Source organism: Dasypus novemcinctus, chromosome 22 (genome assembly GCF_030445035.2).
Source record: "Dasypus novemcinctus isolate mDasNov1 chromosome 22, mDasNov1.1.hap2, whole genome shotgun sequence".
NCBI lineage: Eukaryota > Metazoa > Chordata > Mammalia > Cingulata > Dasypodidae > Dasypus > Dasypus novemcinctus.
In genome coordinates, this window is record NC_080694.1 from 39,715,675 (window position 1) to 39,734,537 (window position 18,863).

Consider the following 18,863-nt stretch of genomic DNA (forward strand, 5'->3'; position numbering starts at 1 on the left):
GGCCGGCGGGGCCCTCGCTGCCCCGGCTCGGGAGTGGAGCCGCGCGCGGGGATTTCGAGCGCGGAGCGACCGTCCCCTCGGGCGCCGGGGAGCGCACTTGTGGACAGTAGAGGAAGGGAAGCCTTGCGGAACTTGCCGCTCCGGGACGTCTTCTTCCCACGGCCGCTCCACGTCCCGAGGAGGGGCGCGCGTCGGGGATGCGCGGTGTCCCCGCGAGCCGGTGAGCGGTCCCGCCGCGCCGGGTCCCGCGCAAGTGTGCGGGGCAGCGGGGTGACCGCCCGCTCCGGGACCCGGGTGCCCCGCAGCCCTGACCCCGGCACGCCGCACCTGGGACTGCGACCTCTAGAGACCTCCTCCGGGGGCGCTGTCCCCGTGGCCCTCCCCCCCTCCGCCCTCCAACCTGGGCAGCGGCGGCGCCCCGACGACCATGCGAGATAAGGACTGACCGCGGCCGGGAAGGGAAGCGAGCCCGCCGACCGCGCTGGCCGCGCGCTCCAGCCTCGCGCCGCTCCTCCACGACTCGCGGGCCAGCCGGGCCGGGCGGGGGATGCCGCGGCTGGGGCGCAGGGCGCAGTGGCTGTGCTGGTGGTGGGGGCTGCTGTGCAGCTGCTGCGGGCCCCCACCGCTGCCACCCCTCCTGCCCGCCGCCGCCGCCGCCGCCGGGGGCGCGCTGCTGGGGGACGGCGGCGGAGGGAGTCCCGGGCGCGCCGAGCCGCCAGTCCCGGCGCCGTCTTCGTCCTTCTCCTCCTCCTCCTCCTCCTCCTCGGCGGGCTTCCTCTACCGGCGGCTCAAGACGCAGGAGAAGCGCGAAATGCAGAAGGAGATCCTGTCGGTGCTGGGGCTCCCGCACCGGCCCCGGCCCCTGCACGGCCTCCAGCCGCCGCAGCCTCCCGCGCCCCCGCAGCAGCAGCCGCAGCCCCGCGGAGAGCCCCCTCCCGGGCGGCTCAAGTCCGCTCCCCTCTTCATGCTGGATCTGTACAACGCTCTGGCCGCCGCCGACGACAGCGAAGGGGCGTCGGAAGACGGCCTGCGGCCGCCTCAGTCCCACGGAGGGGGCAGCGCAGCCCCGGCCCCGCAGGACGCCCGCCGCGCGGCCCCGGGCCCCGCGCACACGCTGCACGGCAAGAGCCTCCTGGCTCCGGGCCCCGGCGGCGGCGCGTCTTCCCTGCCCAGCGCCCAGGACAGCGCCTTCCTCAACGACGCCGACATGGTCATGAGCTTTGTGAACCTGGGTAAGGATGGGGGCCGAGCGGAACGACGGGCAGGTCCCCTCTTGGCCCAGGGTCTCGGGCCTGGGCGGGAAGGGGCGCGGAGGAGCCGGGGCACGCTGGGCCCGGCGGTGGCGACGGGGTCCAGAGGCCCTTCCCGGTGCGCCTGAGCCACCTGCGCGGCCCCAGGCGACCCGTGCGCTCCCCGCCGCAGCCGGCTGCGCGCTGCCGCCGCGGGGTTCGCGGGGGGCGGCCGGCCGGAGCGCCCGGGCGCGGAGTCCCACCCTGGAAGGAGAAGCCTCTTCGACACTCTTGCCTTTTCCTAAAATTGTTCGCTTTCGCTCCCTTAAGGCTCTTCGTGCCAGTTTTGCCAGCGCCACTTGTGGGCTTTTTATCCAACAGCAGCCGAGCACTTTGGGTCCTTGGACGAGATGGGGTTCAGATGTACCCACAGGACGCGGGAGCAGGGGTCTGGTGCGGGAGGACCGCTGCAGGCGCGCCAGTCCCCGAGTGCGCGGGGATCCCTAGCCCACCGGGGGTCATTCGGCCAGTGCCCTCCCTCACGTGCCTTTGGCCGGTGCCCTAAAAGGCTGAAAGGTTGACCGCTGCCCCGCAAGCCGCAGGGGCAGAGAAAGGGTGCGGGCCGGGGGCCGGGGCCCCGCGCGGAGCTCCTGGGCGCCGGTTACCAGGCAACTGAATGGAAATTCAAGGGAGGCTAAATCGGGCGCCGCCACAAATGTTCTGTGGCCAAGTGGGACCGAGTCACCTCGCTTTCAACCCCCCCCCCCTCCAAGTTTGCTCATCTGTCCATGGGGACGATGTGAGGAAGGGACACTCTCTCGGAACGGGGCCACTGCCGAGCGCGCCAGGTGGCTCAGCTGGACGCCCCAAAGGCTGGAGCGGGGCGCGAGCGGGGCGGGGAGCCGCCGAGGCCGCGCTGGGGAGGGGGGTGTCCCCGCGGGGCTCCCTCGCTCTCCGAGGCGCGTGCTTCTGCCCCGGCCCCGGAGAGGGGGAGCGGGGACGTGCCAGAGCAGCACACACGTTGCAAAGCCACGTCAAAGACGCCCGTCATTTCAGGGCATTATTGACTTGAATGCCTCCCAAGGAAAATAGCTCCGCGCTTTCTTGACGGGCGTGTGAGAGACGATTCTCAGCTCGGCGGAGCTTTGGGGGAAGAACGCGGGGGTGGGGACCCGCGGGGGAGGCCGAGGGCGTGGAGGCAGCAGGACTGGCATCCAAGTGGTACAGAAATCCTCCTGGGAAATTCATGAAACCGAATCTCACAGGGAGTGGAGGCTCGGGGCCTGCCAATCTCGCCGCTTGCCCTGCCAGGGCTTCGGATTGGACAAGGATTTTTCACAATTTATTGGAACCGAAGCCAGGATTGAGCCACCTCCGTGGAGCAGGCTGGAACAAATTCCCATGCCAGTCAGGGAAGTTTCCAGGGGCCGGAGGACCTTGTTCTGACTTCTCTGCTGCTTCTGGCTTAATAAAGGCTTCCCCCTTACTCTCTTTCTCACTGCCCGACCCCCGCCCCTTTCCTGACAACATGGGGAATTGCTTCATGCCTTTTAGGGATAATCCCAGCCTGGAGAAAGTGGAGGGGAACTGACATCTCCTGCCCCTTCATGGAGAATTATATTATAGTCTCTGGGAAAGGAGTTTCTGGGCTTAGGCTGGGTTCCCAAACCTGGCTTCCCATTGGCATCACGTAGGACACTTACAAAATAAGGGATACTGGGGCTGCACCCCAGAGCACTGTATTAGAATCTTCGAGTGTGTGTCTTGGTGTCTTTTCTGTTGAGAGTGCCTTAGGTTTCTCTAATGCGGCTAACATGGGCAAGAACCACGGGCAGAGGAGAGCCTGCTGTTAGAACGGATACACTTTCCCGAAGGAAATCAAGAGCTCATCCCAGGAAGAGGTCAAGAGCCACCTTTCCTTATAGCAATGGCTCTCCAACGTGGCTGCATGGTAGAATCATCCAGGGAACTTTGAAAAATTCAGAGGCCAGGGTTGCACCCCATATGAATTAAATCAGAATATGTAGGGGTGGGATCAGGACTCAGTGTTTTGTGTTTTGTTTTGTTTTTAAAGATCCCCAGGTGATTCCACTGGGAACCACTGTGGCCTTAGATGGTATGGAAAACTGTTAAGCTGGCTTGGGGCAAGTTTGTAATGTAGAGGAGGGCTACTGGGTTTGGTGACCTCCAAATTCTCCCCGCCTCCTGCTTCTCTGGCTTTTCTGGGTCTACAGTACCTCTTCTGAATCTCAGTGCTTGAAGCTACTTGTCAAATAATCCTGCTAAGGTGATGCTTTCACATAGTATCTCCCTAGAGGTATTTTTATTTTCCTCCAAGGATTTTTAAAGATCCAAAAAAATACCCCTTAAAAAGTTCCAGGGAACATACCAGGAGTGCAATTTCAGGCCTTAGGACAGCTGTCATGGAACTGAAAGAGAGTCCTGGGGACAGAATTCTGCTCTATCACACCATTGGTCTTTCTGACTCCACGTTATACCAAGTCCAGCCCTGGACTCCATCGAGGTATTTTAGAGGAGAAAATCTTTTGCAGGTAAGTGAAAGTCACAAACCAGGCCACCTGCCAGCCAGGCACATCTGCTTATTCTTAATCCATTTAGCAGTAGGAAAGGGGGATTTCATAATACTAGGCTAAAATGTGATAAAATCAGATTATCATGGCTCCGAGCATGCGAATGACAGCTCGTTTGAAGAAAGCAATTGCTTCACAATGTGGATGCATTCCACAGACTGCCTAATCTATGTCAGTGGCAGGCTCACAGCTGCATTCCATGACTCATCTATCAGAGAACCTACAGAAAGATCAAAGTGAGAGCCCTGCGCTCTCAAGTGCTCCTGTATCCCACTGGGCGAAGCAAATCATCAACTGAAAGTTTAAGGGAAAGTGTTACCTAGTCGTAAACATCCGTTTTCTCCAGGACTGGGGGAATAATTTACTCATGAAATGCATTTAAAACACCCTGCGCCCTGTCAGCCAGGGTGAGTGTCAGGAAGTATGAATCAACAGGATAAATTGCTCTCTCATATCCCAACCGCTGGCCGTCTGACCAGCTCATTGTTGTGCATGTTGACTGTTGAAACTCTCTGGGCGAACAGGCCGGGGCTGGGTAACCGTCCAAGTGCTGACCACACTCCAGTCGTCTGCTGCCCCGGCAGCTGGGGTGCAGGGGCTCCCCAGCTCGCCCGATCGCGTGGACCTGCGTTTGATCGGGGCCAAGATGTCATTTTCCATTTGTTTTCTAATACTAAAAGTCTCTTGGCAGCCTAGTAAGCAAGCCTGCCAATTTGGTGACCTTGGAGAGTGTCCCAAAGTATCCTTAGGTCTTAGCTTAAAATTCACCTTCTTAGAGAGCCTTTCTCTACCACTGTGTATAAACTGGTGCTGCCCTTCTCCCCCCACCCCCCACCCCTGCCAATCGGCTTCTTTGCCCCATCACACCCAGTGTTTCTTTGGCTGTACTTATCACAAGTTTTTTTTTTTTTCTTTCTTCTCCTTCTCCTCCTTCTCCTCCTCCTCCTCCTCCATCTTCTCCTCCTTCTTCCTCCTTCTTTCTTCTTTCTCATTTGTTTGTCTTCTCTTCTAGGACACCAGCTTCAAAAGGCAGAAACCATCCTTATCTACCTACCACTAGCCTAAGTGCTTAATGTAATACTGAGCACCTAGAAGGTGCCTAATAAAGAGAGAATTAAAGTGTAGACATGTCCCACATTTTAAATTCATATGTCACTCATTTGGGAAGGTCTGATCATTTAGAAATGCTGCACCTGGTTTTTATCCCATAAAAAGTTTGCAATAAAAGAAGGCATTTAGGACGCTGAAGTTCATGGTATAGTTGATGAATTTCGTAATGTTCCATTAGTGTAGCTGCCTCTTTTTTCATTAGTTGCTTGTATGTATGTTCATTTGTAATATGCATTGTATTTGAGAGTGGTAAAAAGCCTTCTTTAAATCACTGAATTTCAGTCTTCACTAATTTATTTTGAATTAGTGAGGTGTTGATGTCCAGATGTGAGGGTAAAAGGAAACAAAATACTTGAATAATGCTCAGAAAAGGGAATCAGTATGTGTTTGGTATTAGGACAAGTAACAAGAAAGTTATTGTACTAAAACTATTGGCACTCTTCTGAACAAAATTACTCTTGGGAAACATAAATTAGAAGGAAAATGGAATACTCCCTCTTTGTATTTATAACCAAATACACAGGACTGTCTTCTCATAAACATTGGATCAGTAGTGCTATCTTTCATTTAAGCTGCCTGCATTTATGAAGACTTTTGTTAGCAGAAAATAAACCCGTGCCTGCAAGCTGCTCCCAGCAAACATAGTTTGGAGAATTTGGTGGCAAGAAGTGTGGCTGAAAGAAGCAGGGACATGTTCTCCTAAACAGATTTCAAATGATAAACGTGAAATTCAGTGGTATTTGAACAAAAGAGTCGGACAAAATGTTCTTAAACTAAGTTCAAAGGGCAAGCAGATAGCATTGTTCTGACTCAGACAGCATTTCCTCTGGGTGTCCTTCGAAGAATGGGTACAAATCCTTTGCAAATGTGCTGAGTCATGGTAAGTTCCTCTCCTGAAGAGCCTCGTTTCAATGAGCACGAAGAAAGGATCCCCTGTGGCAGAACAGTTTGTCCCGGGGAGAAAAGCAAAAGTTCAGCACCTTATTCAGCATGTAATAATTATTTTTGATGACTGTGTCTTCAGAGTTCAGTTACTTTAAACTGCTGCGTTTCAAATGATCCTTTGCCTTGACAGCGGATGGAGGGTGAATCCCAGATCTTGAAGGTGGCGTGGCAAACTCTGCAGGGTGACGGCCCTGTGGGCTGTGCCTTGTGACCCATCCGTTGAAGAAGCGGGGTTAGAAAAGGAAGAGGAACAGAGTAAAACTTCGTGGCGAGTTAACCAGCTCTCACGTAATTTTTTCACTTAAGGATTCCTCTCCCTTCTGCCTCCCATCTTATGGGATGCTTTTTAAACTTCCTCTCGAGTCATGCCGGTTTTCTCCGAATTTCTCCCTTTTGACTTCTCTTCTGGTTCCCCTCCCCGCAGTTGTCTAAATTCTAGCCATTTCACCATCTTGGGCACTCCCAGCAGTGGGAAGGTGTTCCTGATTAGTAGCATCCAAAATTATCTGAGTAAAAGGAATAGAAAGCAGTGCAGCAACTTCGGCAGAGGTGAAGTGAGTTACCAAGTCCCCTGGACTACCCTCCTGTCCCATCCTTCCTAAGCCCCTGTGGTAGCCCAGCCCCCCGGCTCGCAGCATGGCTGCCGGGGGACACAGGGCCTGGCCAGGCCCGGGGTGGGAGGCGGCTGGCCTGTCTCTTCTCTCCCACAAAGAACGGGTGCATTCTCTTGTCCTCATTTCTCTGCTGTCATCATGACAGCTGAGGTAATTTTATTCAGACACATTTTCTCCTGTCATAATTCCCTCACATTCTTTTCAACATCCTCTCTCCTGTCTCTTACCCCCTGGAAACTTGTGAGCCAGACAGTGGGCCCCAGTGTTACCTGAGATACATGAAAATGGTGACAAGAGTAGGCAAACCACTATCATTTTAACGAAAATTTAAGGGTACAGAAGAACCTGCTATTTTGAGAGTGCCAGAAATTCTCCTCAGAGTCGTTCTCCCACCGCTTTCTAGCTACACCTGCTTTTCTCTTCTGTCCTAAGCGTTAGAAATAAATAACACGCTGTAGTTCAGTGAAATTTGTTGGATGTTTTTGTTTAATTACAGCTGTGTTGTGAATGTTATGCTCTTTATAACTGCAGTCTTGCGGAATCTCACAGATAAAGTAGACGCTGGGGCCTGGCCTGGGAACACAACTAACTCTGTTTTTCTCTGGAAACGTATTCCCAGGAACAGACAACCCATTTTAAGTTGGGCTTTCTCTATCGTCAGTAGGAAGTTCGGGATGATTGGTAAATTTATGTGATTCATAGAGCACAGAATTTAGAGCTTCACTCAAATTGGTTCCTTTTTGCTATGGTGACACGGTAAGACAGAGGGACAGTCAAACTCGCGGAGCTGCTAAGGCATCCAAATGCATTAGAGAAGTAGGCCAGTTGGTTGGGAACGGGTGAATAATTAAGGAGAAATTACCAGAGCCTGCAAGGTCAGGAGTGGGGAGTCGCGAATCGTTCAGAAGCTTGTGGACTTTCTCTGTGGGGATAGTGTTCTCTCTTAGAACACTGTTCTAGAAGAGGAAAAGCTCTGTATTTCAAGGAACATCCTCCTGGTTGGTAGGAATTGTTTTCTCCCGAAGCGAACTGAAAGCCCCTCTGCTCAGAGGGCATTGTTTCATGACCCCTCACAGGCTCGGCCGACTTCCGGCCCTGCCCATCTCCATTATGCAGGGGATTTGGTCCATAATAGAGATGACATCTAAATTACATCAGCTGACCCCTTGATGTGTCCCCAGGGGCTTGTTATCGGAAACACAGTCCCAGATGTCTGGGTGGAAGAATCTCCTTCAAGCATTTTTGCAGAGTGAGGTCTGGTTCAGAGCGGGGAGAGCCTTCCTGATTTCCAGACTCCTCGGCAAACGCCCTGGATTGAGGATTCTGGTGGAGAGGCGAGCCTGGCCCAGAATGCTGATTTTTACCTCGGCATTGTTTTCTCATTATCAGAGAGTGCTGTCCCGGGCAGGAGTGCTATGGATTCACTGGCAGGCAGAAGAGAAGGAGCTTCCCAATCTGCCACGCTCATTAGGATGATTCTCCCGCCACTTACCCTTTTTACCTTGCCCACACGGTTGACTCTTAGCCTTCAGCGCCTGTGTGTGTTGATTGTTGTTCCTGTGTTGACAGTCTTGTTGGTTTCCTGTACAAGAACAGGGGCTGGGAGTGGGTAAAAAAAAAAGTCCTGATTTGTTATTGGTGTGAGCTGTTTTTTGTTCTGAGTAGACCAGACAGTTTTTACAACTGGCCTTGTTTAATCCCTGAGACCACTTGTTCTTCGCGTGCCTTCTTTAAATCGATGAATCACACTTGTGTAGTCTGAAGACTGAATTTTGTCAGCTCCAAAATTAAGGATTACAATCTTTCACTTGACTTGGCTTTTTCCAGATGTTTGAACTCCTTCTATTAGAACTAGTTAACAGAGAACCTGTACCTCCTACCAGGAAAACAACTCAATGAAAATATTAAAATTCAAAATATGCGGAGTTTGAAGGAGGAATGATAAAATGCCGTTTCTGAATAATATTTTGTTCCTGGGACTTTTACCTTCTTGGTGGGATAAATAATTTTGATTGTCTTTGAATATGGGAGCCTTATTTTTGTGTTTCTATGTGTTGACACCAAATCCATTGGAAATCTTTTTTTTTTTTTTTTTGGTCTAGGAGTTTAAAAATTGTTTTTCCTCCACATACTTTCACGGAGGTGTCTGTCACCATAGTACCTAGACAATACTCAGGCAGAGAGGTGAACGATTAAGTTTCTCCCTGGCTTGTGCCCTGTTTGATCCATGCTCAGCAGGATTTGGGGGAGTGAAATAAAGCAGAAGGTTGAAGAATGAGCAAGAATTTTCGGAATTCTGTGCTTGTTAAATTATTGAAATTTGGGGTGGAGTGGGGTTAAGGGGAGGGATTAAATATTTTTCCTTTCTTTCTGAAAATGAATGTTAAATCTTAGTGTGACTTTAGGATTGAGAGACTCTCAGAATTAATTTCCTGGCCCCAGAGGCAGGAACAGGGGACGTTAAACAGCTTCTGCAGAAGGGACTATCCAGATCATGGTTAAAACCAAATGAAAAGAGACTCAATCCAGAAGTCCTTCGAGACTATATTAGGTTCATCTGTCTCTGAACTGTCTTCTGTGATTCATGGTAAATAAATAAGAATGCCCAATAATATAAAAAAGGAACCTGCTATCTCCAATGAGTGCTATTGTACAAATAATAATTCATTTGAGAGATTTGGGGAAGTTTGTCTGCATTTCTTTAAAAATACTGTACCAGGCTAGACAGGTCATGAATTCTCACCACCTTTCCTTCTGTCACCTGTCTTTGGCAGTGGGCGGGTTCCAGTATTTCCTCGCTCAGTTTTGGCTAAATTGCACCCCACGTCCTTCCAGCCTTGCCCCCTCCGCAATGCACAGATGAAACCTCTCAAAAAAGGGGAGAGTTTGGGGGCAAAGCAGGATCAGTGGACTTGAGAAATTCAGCCTTGTTCCTCAGCACCGGAGTTGGGATGTGCTGTGGTTGAACTACATCTCTGTCGGCCAAAAGAGAAAGGATACCCAAGGGCAGGGCTAAAGCTTATGGGGTGTCTTAGTTTCCTAGGCTACTGTAACAAAGTGCCATAAACTGGGTGCTTTAAAACAGCAGAAATGCGTGGTCTCACAGGGCTGGAGACTAGAAGTCCAGAATGGAATTCTGCTTTCTTTAGGGAAGACTCTTGTTTCACGCCCCTCTCCTGGCTTCTGGGGACATCCTTGGCTATCCTTGGCTCCCAGGACTTCCATCTCTGCCTCTGTCTTCTCGTGGCCTTCACCCCCTCTGTCTATCTGTGTCCAGTTCTCCCCGTCTTAGAGACTGTAGTCATCTAGTACTACATCGTCACTAACCCCATCTTCAAAGACCCTCTTTCCAAAAAGGTCACATTCCCAGGACTGGACATGTCTTTTGTAGGGATGCAGTTCAACCCATTTCAGGAGGTCCCAGGGCCAAGGACAGAGGCTCCTTCAGCTGAGGATAGTTGGAGTTTTGCAGCTCTCCCAGGAGACCATGGCCAAGTGTCTTGGTTTGCCCAAGCTGCTGTCCCAAAGACCACACCATGGGTTGACTTAAACAACAGGCATTTCCTTATTGGCCCACAGTTTCCGAGGCTAGGAGCCATCCTTCCACCCTGTGTCCTTGTGCCGGCGCAAGTCTTACGGTTCCTTGACTCTCCCCTGTCACATGGCGATGCCCTCTCCTTTTCTCTTCTGTGACTTCTGGGTCCTCTTTCCAAGGCTTCCAGGAATCAGGATTGAGACCTACCTTCATTTACTTGGACCACACCTTAACTCAAATAACATCTTCAAAAGGCCTCCTGCTTACAATGGGGTCCTACCTACAGGGATACGGATAATGATTAAGATCATGACTAAATTGGGCTACACAATTCAATCTCCCACAGCAAGCATCTGCTTTTTGATAAGGTCTGTTTAGGGCAGGACCCTTAACCCCATCTTCAGAACCTCCATCCCCAAATCTGCTATCTTGGTTATTTCATCTGCCTTGACCCCATTGTTATATATGTACAGATGGGTCATCATTCTGGGGGCTGTGGCATCTTTTCTTTTACCTGGTAGCAGGTCGTGAGCCTCAGATGACCTGTGTGGAGATCTTGAGTTGCTGTGGGGCCTTGAGCGTCCATCTTCTCGTCTCTGTTCTGATAAGGCTACCTGACCTTCTCCCACCCTGTTGTCAACCTCTGCTTCATGAAGACAGAGACTTAAGGAAGTAAGATGGGGCTGATGTAGTGTCCAGTGGATGCTCATGTCCCTCTCTCTTGTTTTCCGTTCTTTCCTCTCTTCCTCTCCTGCCATTAATTCTCCTTTGGTTTCATTGGGATGGATGAATTGGAAGGAATGAAATGTGTTCATGGTGAGCCTTCATTGGAGGGCAAGAATTGCATCCTCTTGCAACTCGATTGCATCCATTTCTTCTTTTATATATATTCTTTCCCTGTGGTTTTCATACCTTTGTCATGGACCTGACATATAATTAAGAGTCATTTAATCGTATTTGTTTAACAGATAGGACTCATTAGTGCCAGACCTTTTCGAGTTTGTTCCAAATATTAACTCATTTAATCCTCAAAACAATCCTAAGAGGTAGTAAAAGTATTTTCCTGATTTTAAAAACAAGGAAACTGAGGTAAAGAGAGGTGAGGCAACTGGTTGAGGTCACTCGACTCGTCAGTGGTGGAGCCAAAATATACCCCCATGCAGTCTGGTGCCAGAGTCCATTCTTCAATCACTATACTATGCTACCTCATGTTTTAAAACCGCATCATGTTTTCATATTAAAATAGTGTCCCTAATTCCTGAAACATTGGACCATGGAGTCTGGTAGTCTTTCACCACAAAAAATTACTATTGCCCACTACAGTGGTTAAGAGGTTGGTTTTCAGGATTGTGCTAGAAAGTCTTAAGGCCTATTCAACATAGAACAGAGGAAGGAGCACTTGACTTAGCTTGGAAAGGCTGAAATTTAGCCTCTCGTCTTATTATCCCTATTTACAATATCTTATTCAAGTCACCTAATCAAGTTTCTGGGTCTCTTTCCTCATCTGTAAAATGTGAGTAAATGCTGGGCTAGATCAGCATTTTCCAAATTATGTTTCATGGAATACTACTCTTCCAAACTGTACAGCCCAAAAATTTAAAAAATTTAAAAAAAAGATCTCTTATGTTGGGAAGCAGTTGATGCTTCCTCTCTGAGATTTGTAAGTCTGTTAGCATATCAGAGCTCTGACAAGTCTTTTAATAAGACGCCTCCTACCTTGTTTTAGTAGAGCTTTCCTTAAGCTTACTTTTGCTCTTTAATCCCTTCTGTCCCCAGTTCCTCTACTTGTTCCCTGCTCTTCTGTGTATAGCGGGAGAGGCTGCATTTTCCGTCTCCAGTGCCCATTGGTCCTGCTGTTGGGAAACCCTAGAGGGAGCTTGGAAGGGGCGGGAAGGAAGAAGTCGGGGTATTTCTCCTCCTCCCCTCTGCCTTGGTCATCTGCTGCTGTTCTTCTGAGGTTCCAGTTCTTTCTGGACAGACCACGTTGGGTCACCTCCCCCTGGCGACCTCTGTATTCTCATCCCTCCTTCCTGAGAGTGGAAGTGGCTTCCTGCTGTGGCCAACCCATGGGGTGACCGCACCAAGACCTGCTCGGCTTCTCAGCCCTTCCTCGCCTATGTCCCGGTTCCCTGTTAAACTCATGGTGTCGTAAACACTTGAAGGGGGTTCTGCTTCTCCGGGTTGGAACCTGATTGCAGTGGCCTTTAGTTCCCGGGAAAACAGTTGAGAAACTCCAGACTAGACAGATGTTCTGAACTCGATTCTAGGAGACTTCCCTTTTGTGCTTCTCTGAGCGATTCCTTATTATTTGTTTTTAAACAGCTTTATTGAGGCATAATGGGCATCCACTTAACTGCATGTATTTTAAGTATGCAACATAAGTTTTGACATCAGCATAAACCTGTGAAACCATCACTGCAAGTAAGATACTTATTCTGAGCTAGTAATTTTATTTATTTATTTTTAAAGATTTATTTTGTTTATTTCTCTCCCCTTTCCACCCGCCCCTGCCCGAGTTGTCTGTTCTTTGTGTCCATTTGCTGCGTGTTCTTTTTGTCCGCTTCCGTTGTTGTCAGTGGCATGGGAATCTGTTTCTTTTTGCTGCATCATCTTGTTATGTCAGCTCTCCGTGTGTGCGGCGCCATTCCTGGGCAGGCTGCACTTTCTTTCGCGCTGGGCGGCTCTCCTTACGGGGCACACTCCTTGTGCGTGGGGCTCCCCTACGCGGGGGACACCCCTGCGTGGCAGGGCACTCCTTGCGCGCATCAGCACTGCGCATGGGCCAGCTCCACACGGGTCAAGGAGGCCCGGGGTTTGAACCACGGACCTCCCATGTGGTAGACGGACGCCCTAACCACTGGGCCAAGTCCACTTCCCATGAGCTAATCATTTTAAACACCTACCTGTGCTAGGATTTGAATAATCAGTCCTAATGCACAAAGGAAAAGCAGTAAAAATTCCCATCTTTTGTCAATGCCATTGTGCTTTACGCGTGGATCTTACAGGCCTTGGACATTCTGAGAGATGGAATTTGCTGAAGATGTTTGTGAATGGTTTTCTCGGGACAGAGAACCATGGGTCACATTTTCATGGGGTCAGGTCTGCCCTTGGCAGCTGTAATTTGCCTTTATCCTATATCTCATCTTCCATATTTATTTTCGGAGACAGCAATAAAAATAGATCTCTTTTTGAACTCAAGCACATAGAGTACTTGGGGATGCTAGGGACCCTGTTGGCATCTTGTTTTAAAATATTCAAGTTTAAAAGATTTGATCCCTCCAGAAGACATCACAAAGATGCTGCTTTGTGTTTCTGTTTTAAATTCTGGCAATTTAAGGAGGGCAGAAGTCCAAGAACTTTAGGGAAGTAGATTCCAATTTAGCCCCAACTTTCCTCCCATGCACATCCTTCTCTAAATGTTCATAAACTTAAAGAGAAACTGCATTTTTCTCAAGAAAACCTAAGTATTATATTTCTTTATGGTAGTTTGCCTCCAAGAATGATTGATGTCACTTTGTTTTAGTTGCTAGAGTTGCTCAAGCAGATACCATAAAATGGGTTGGATTTTACCGTGGGAATTTATTAACTTATAAGCTTACAGTTTGGAGGCTGTGAAAAATGTCCAAATGAAGGCATCATCAGGCAAGGCTTTCTTTTTGAAGACGGGCTACTGGTGATTATGGATTCCTCTGTCACATGGCAAGGCATATGGTGACATCTGCTGGCCACTCCCTTCTCTTCCAGGTTTTGTTGCTTTCAGCTTCTTGCTTCCCATGGCTTGCTCCCCCCCAGACAGGCCCACCAGCTGGGAAGCTGCTCTTTCCTTTCCACCCCTCTTCATCTTCTCACTGTGAAGTCTGGCTTCTGTCCCATCATTCTGCTGACACTGTTTCACTGAAGACACCAGTGACTGTCCTGAGTCCTTATACACCTCTCTGCCAGCCTTTACCACTTGGACACTCCTTTCTCCCTGCCACACAGCTCTTCTGGACCATTCTCTCCCTAGCTTCTGTAATACTGCTCGCTCACTCTTAGCTCCTTTCCTATCCTTCACACTGTTGCCATATTTGGGGACATTTCCTGAACAATGCAAAGGATTCAGAAAGGGTGGCATGGGCTACTAGAGCAACTCTGTGGGCTGAGATAGCCCATGGGTGGGGAGGGAGGCACACCCAATTACTGGCATTAGAACATAATATGCAGCCATAGGGCAGTCACCAGGCTTTCCAGTGACCCACCATGGGGTCTAGGTGGCCTGGTGGTGGAGTGGGTGATGGTGATGGGGAACTCAGCAGCCAGTGTATTTCAGAAAGTCAGATATCAGCTGCAGGGAAACTGTCAACTCCAAATCTATTTGTTCAAAGGGTGGCCTACACCAGAATCATCTAGTTCCCTGCTCCTCCAGCTATCTTTGGGGGAAGCATTCATTTGTTTTGTTTTACAAAAAATGTTTAATCTCTTGCAGACCCATTCTTTTGTAACTTTCACTAAAAATGAATTATTAGAAAAGTGAAATATAAAAACCCAAATATACACACATAATCAATCTCCCCATTTTTTGTTAGTATATTCCATAGACATAAACTTTGCTGTCAAATTGCTATAAAACTGTCTAAACTCTCTCAATTTCTGTACTTATCCCCTTGCAGACTAGTGACAAAGAGTCTGTGGGTTGGCTTTGGTCTGATGTATTGACTAGTAAACGGATTCTTGGACCCCAGACCTACAAAAGCAAACTCTGGGGATTTGAGTGCGGGCATCTATATTTTAGGGGCCTCATCTGGTGACTGGAACGGTGACTAAGGTCTGGGAACCAGTGGGAAAGTTATTCAGGTTCCACCTCAATCTCTGCCCTCACTACACCTCGAGGCACTTGCCAGAATTACTGATTCTGCTCCTGAAAACTCTCTCCCCATGTTCCCACTTCTCTTTTAATTTAACTTTTTTGCAGAGATGAATACAGCTTTTACCTACACTTCCCCTGTTAGTAGTGATGCTAACAAATCAAGGACCAAGGAAAGGGCTGGTTGGAGCTGGTGTCCAGTGATATACCAGTAGCCCCTGAGCACCCAACTTCCTCCCCTTCCTTTCTGGTCAGCTGCGAGGCCTCAGCTAAGGAGCAACGGTACTCCATTTAGAGAATGTTCTTTTACTGCATTACTTAGAGCTGCCTGGTTAGTTCATTGAAATGGATGATTATATAAGATGGAAAATGCGCATGTTACCAAAAATCAATGAAAATTATGCTGAAACTTTTTTATACTCTGTAATTACCATATTTTTAAAAATATGCATCAAACTTGGGAGAAAAGACTGAAAAGGAATACACCAAAATCCCAGAAGTTCAGGTAGTGGAATTATGGGCCGTTTGTTTTAACTTGACAACTTTCTAATTTTTTGGTAATGTGGTGACAATGTTTTTATGATGAAAAATAGAGTAACGCAAATAATATTACTGAAAGGTTGGGCGCCTCAGCTTGGCCAAAGATGGTTTTTTATTGAGGAATCCAAATACTACCAGCTCTTAATTTTTCATGACAACTAGGTAGAAAGAGTCAACTTTAGTTTATAGATACACTCAAAAACTTACTCCAAAATTCCAATGTTGTCTTCTCCACTCGTCTCTGTATATGCATTGTTACTGAGTCCACTCACCAGTCTCCATGATTTCCTTCTTCTGGCCTTTTCTCACAACGTCCTCCATTCCCATGGCTTCTAAATTCTATGCTCTTTAAACCCCAGCTCAAATGGCACCTCGTCGAGGAAGACCATCTTGAGTTTGCTTCCCCACAGGACATGACTCTTAGGAAGAGCACCTGGATCCTAAGGACAGGAGGCTTTCTCTGCTGGAGAAAGCCACCGAGCCCCATTCCCGTTTCAGGAGCATGCGTACAGATGAGGCTTGGAGGGAGGTCGGGATGCCGCAGGTCCAGACTTAGCTCTGCCACCGTGCTAGTTGCGAGTGGCTGCTGAAACAAATCACCACAAACTCGGTGGCTCGAAACAACAGAAATTTTTCTCCCTCACAGTCTGGGGACCAGCACCCTGAAGTCGAGGTGTTGCAGGGTTGGGTCTTTCTGGAGGCCTCGGGAGAGCATCTGTTCCATGCCCCTCTCCTCACGTGTGCGGGGAGCCCTTGGCACTCCTGGGCTCGTGGAGGTGCCGCTCTTCTCTCTGCCGCCATCTTGGCAGGGCCTTCTCACTGTGTCTCAGATCTCCCTGTCCTTCCTCTTTTCAGGACAGCAGTCGTTGGATTGAAGACCCACTCTAAATCCAGTAGGAGCTTATCTCGCGATCCATAACGCCATTACATGTGCAAAGACCCTGTTTCTGAAAAAGGTCACACTCATGGGTACTGGGGGTGAGGACTTGGAGGTAGCTTTTTTGGGAGGCACAATTCAATGCCCTGCAGCCACTCACCAGCAGTGTAAAACTAGGCAAATCACGGCCCTCTCACCTGTAAAATACAGTGGTTAAGCTGGGATTTATAAGGTCCCTTCAATACTGACTTCTCTGATTTGTGTCATTAATGTTTTATTCATCTTTGACACTACCCCTCTGCCACGCCTGTAGCACCTGTACCTGGTGCCTTGTCTTAATAGATTCTTGATAAATGCTCATTGGATGCATGGCCATTTTCTCTAAGGTAAAACTGGTGTAAGTTGTCCTGTTTTTTCCTCCCGTTATTAGTAACATCAGACATTTGAATGGGAGAACTATATCTGTGAAACTCTCGGCAGATGTGAGCCATGCTGACTAATTCCTATTCACAGCACTGGTGTTAAAGAAATGTTATCTTCTCCATTCAGAGTTTGTATTCCATGACTTTCTAGTTGTTTTTTTTTTTGAAAGTCTTCAGGAAGAAGAAGCACTATTTTCCCTCTACCCGATGTCATTATGACTTTAAAATGTGTTACTAGGACTTAGAAAGAACCACTACCGAGTCTACGTTTAAATTTCCTGGGTGTGCAATGCAGAAAGTTTACATGCCGGGAGGCACGGGTCCTCCTTCCCGCAGGTGCAGATGCAAACGACTTATCTTGTCAGCGTCTCCTTTGGGCTCCCTGGCTTGGCTTGGATTGTGAAGGTGTTAGACATTCTGTTTACCTAAGGGCTGAGGGGGTGACATAATGTCTATTGAAGCAAAGTCACCCAGCTCCCCACTAGGCAACGGGGAACATTAAAAAAAAAACCAAAACAGATCAAAGCCACGGCCAAGGTTGAGATACCCCCATCCAGGAGCAGGGAGGTGTCGCCAGGGCAAGGGTGGTCTCCTGGTCGGCTGCCTGAAACAGATGTGCATTATTGCATCACCACCTTTCCAGACCTCAGCTCCCTCCGTTTTCCAGACTATTGGTGAGATGAATCAGGCAGAATTAAATTCCGAGCAGCCAAACCAGGGAGACTGCTTAAGTGGGCGCGAGTGCGTCCAAGTAGGTTGGAAAAAATGTCAAACCAGAGAAAGCGCATGCAAGTTGCCATGTTTCTCTTTTTATAGGCTGTCATAAAAGTCATTTAAAATTAAACAACTCTCCGGTACTTAAATTATGTATGATGAGACAGGTAGGTCTTAAAAAGAGAACTTTTTTTTTTCTTGTCCCACTAAAATTTTGCTCTCCCTACCGAAGTATGCAAGACATAAACACTTTCTTTTCCAGGATATATATTAGCCTTAGGATGGAGAAAAGAAGAAAGGGAGAGAGATGGAGTTGGCATTGATCTTAGAAAAAGAAGTGGGTGCAGATCTCTTTCACATTTTATTTGATGAACCTCAAGGGTGTAGCTAAGTGAAATATGAAAATGACTTGTAGGTCCTATAAAGTGATAATCTTGTGTATGTTATACGTTTTAGAATTTTATACATATCTAAAAGAGGAAGTCTTTTTTATAGCATTTATACTTTTACCCCTTCTCTCCACTCAAATGAGTAGTTTGCTGTTTTATTTTTAATGTTTTTTTTTTTGGAGGAGACGTGTTTCTATTTAGGAACAAGTTTGTAATGGTGCTTTATGCAGGATGCACACAGTTAATGTATCTTGGCTATTGTAATACCTTTTCCTTTACTTCTCCCACCCACTATTTCCCCCCCTATTTTAGCCAGCTTTTCTTACTAGAATCATTATTTATCTTGTGTCTGTAGGATGTAATCTAACCACTGTACTTCTGCTCTCTCCTCACTGTTGACTGACATGAGTCAAATGGATTTGGGCATCCATTTGGCTTCTTTTTTTACCTAGAGGCCGTTGCTTTGAGGACAGTATAATTGCTTGCTCGTTCCCATGCAGACGCGCTCTCTCTGTGTCTCTTGTGGAACATTTTTTCGTGACCCTTCTGGTGCCTGTAGTCCGGCTAATGGGAAGTTGAACTCAGAATCAAAAGTTCTCTGGACATGTCACCTAGCATCCCTAACCACAAAGGCTACTGGGATAGCCCCGTTAACTCTATGAAAATAAAATATGTCACCAGGACATTTCACTGAGATGAGGAATTTGTTTCCATGATTCTCTAAGGTCAGCTACAGTACAGGCTCTTTCCTGCTGGGCGGCAAACATGTTTTACCAAACTCTTACGTAAGTGGTTTTTATTTACAATTCTACAATGAATTCACGCCTTCCTCACTGTTGATTCCTGTAAATATTATGATTTATTTCCACATCTTTTTGAGGAAGCACTTTCCAAGTTGCAATTCATCTTTTCATATTTTTCACAATCTTTTATTATGAAAAATTTCAAACAGAGGGAAAAGTAGAAAGGATTTTACAGTGAATATCTGTATATCCTCCATTTAGATCCAACCATTAAGAGTCTCTCTGCTTTATTGCATGTCTTTTTTATTTAT

The 18,863-nt window shown here is 48.2% G+C and overlaps 1 protein-coding gene across 1 annotated transcript in view; it reads left to right on the forward strand.

The window, feature by feature from the left end:
- The first annotated feature begins 451 nt into the window (after positions 1-451).
- The window catches only part of BMP6 (bone morphogenetic protein 6), a 163,435-nt gene continuing 145,023 nt past the window's right edge, over positions 452-18,863 (forward strand). The window contains exon 1 of the mRNA XM_058285200.2: positions 452-1,232. Within this exon, the coding sequence (XP_058141183.1) occupies positions 548-1,232 (685 nt within the window). The 5' untranslated portion in view covers positions 452-547. The remainder of the gene's footprint in view (positions 1,233-18,863) is intronic.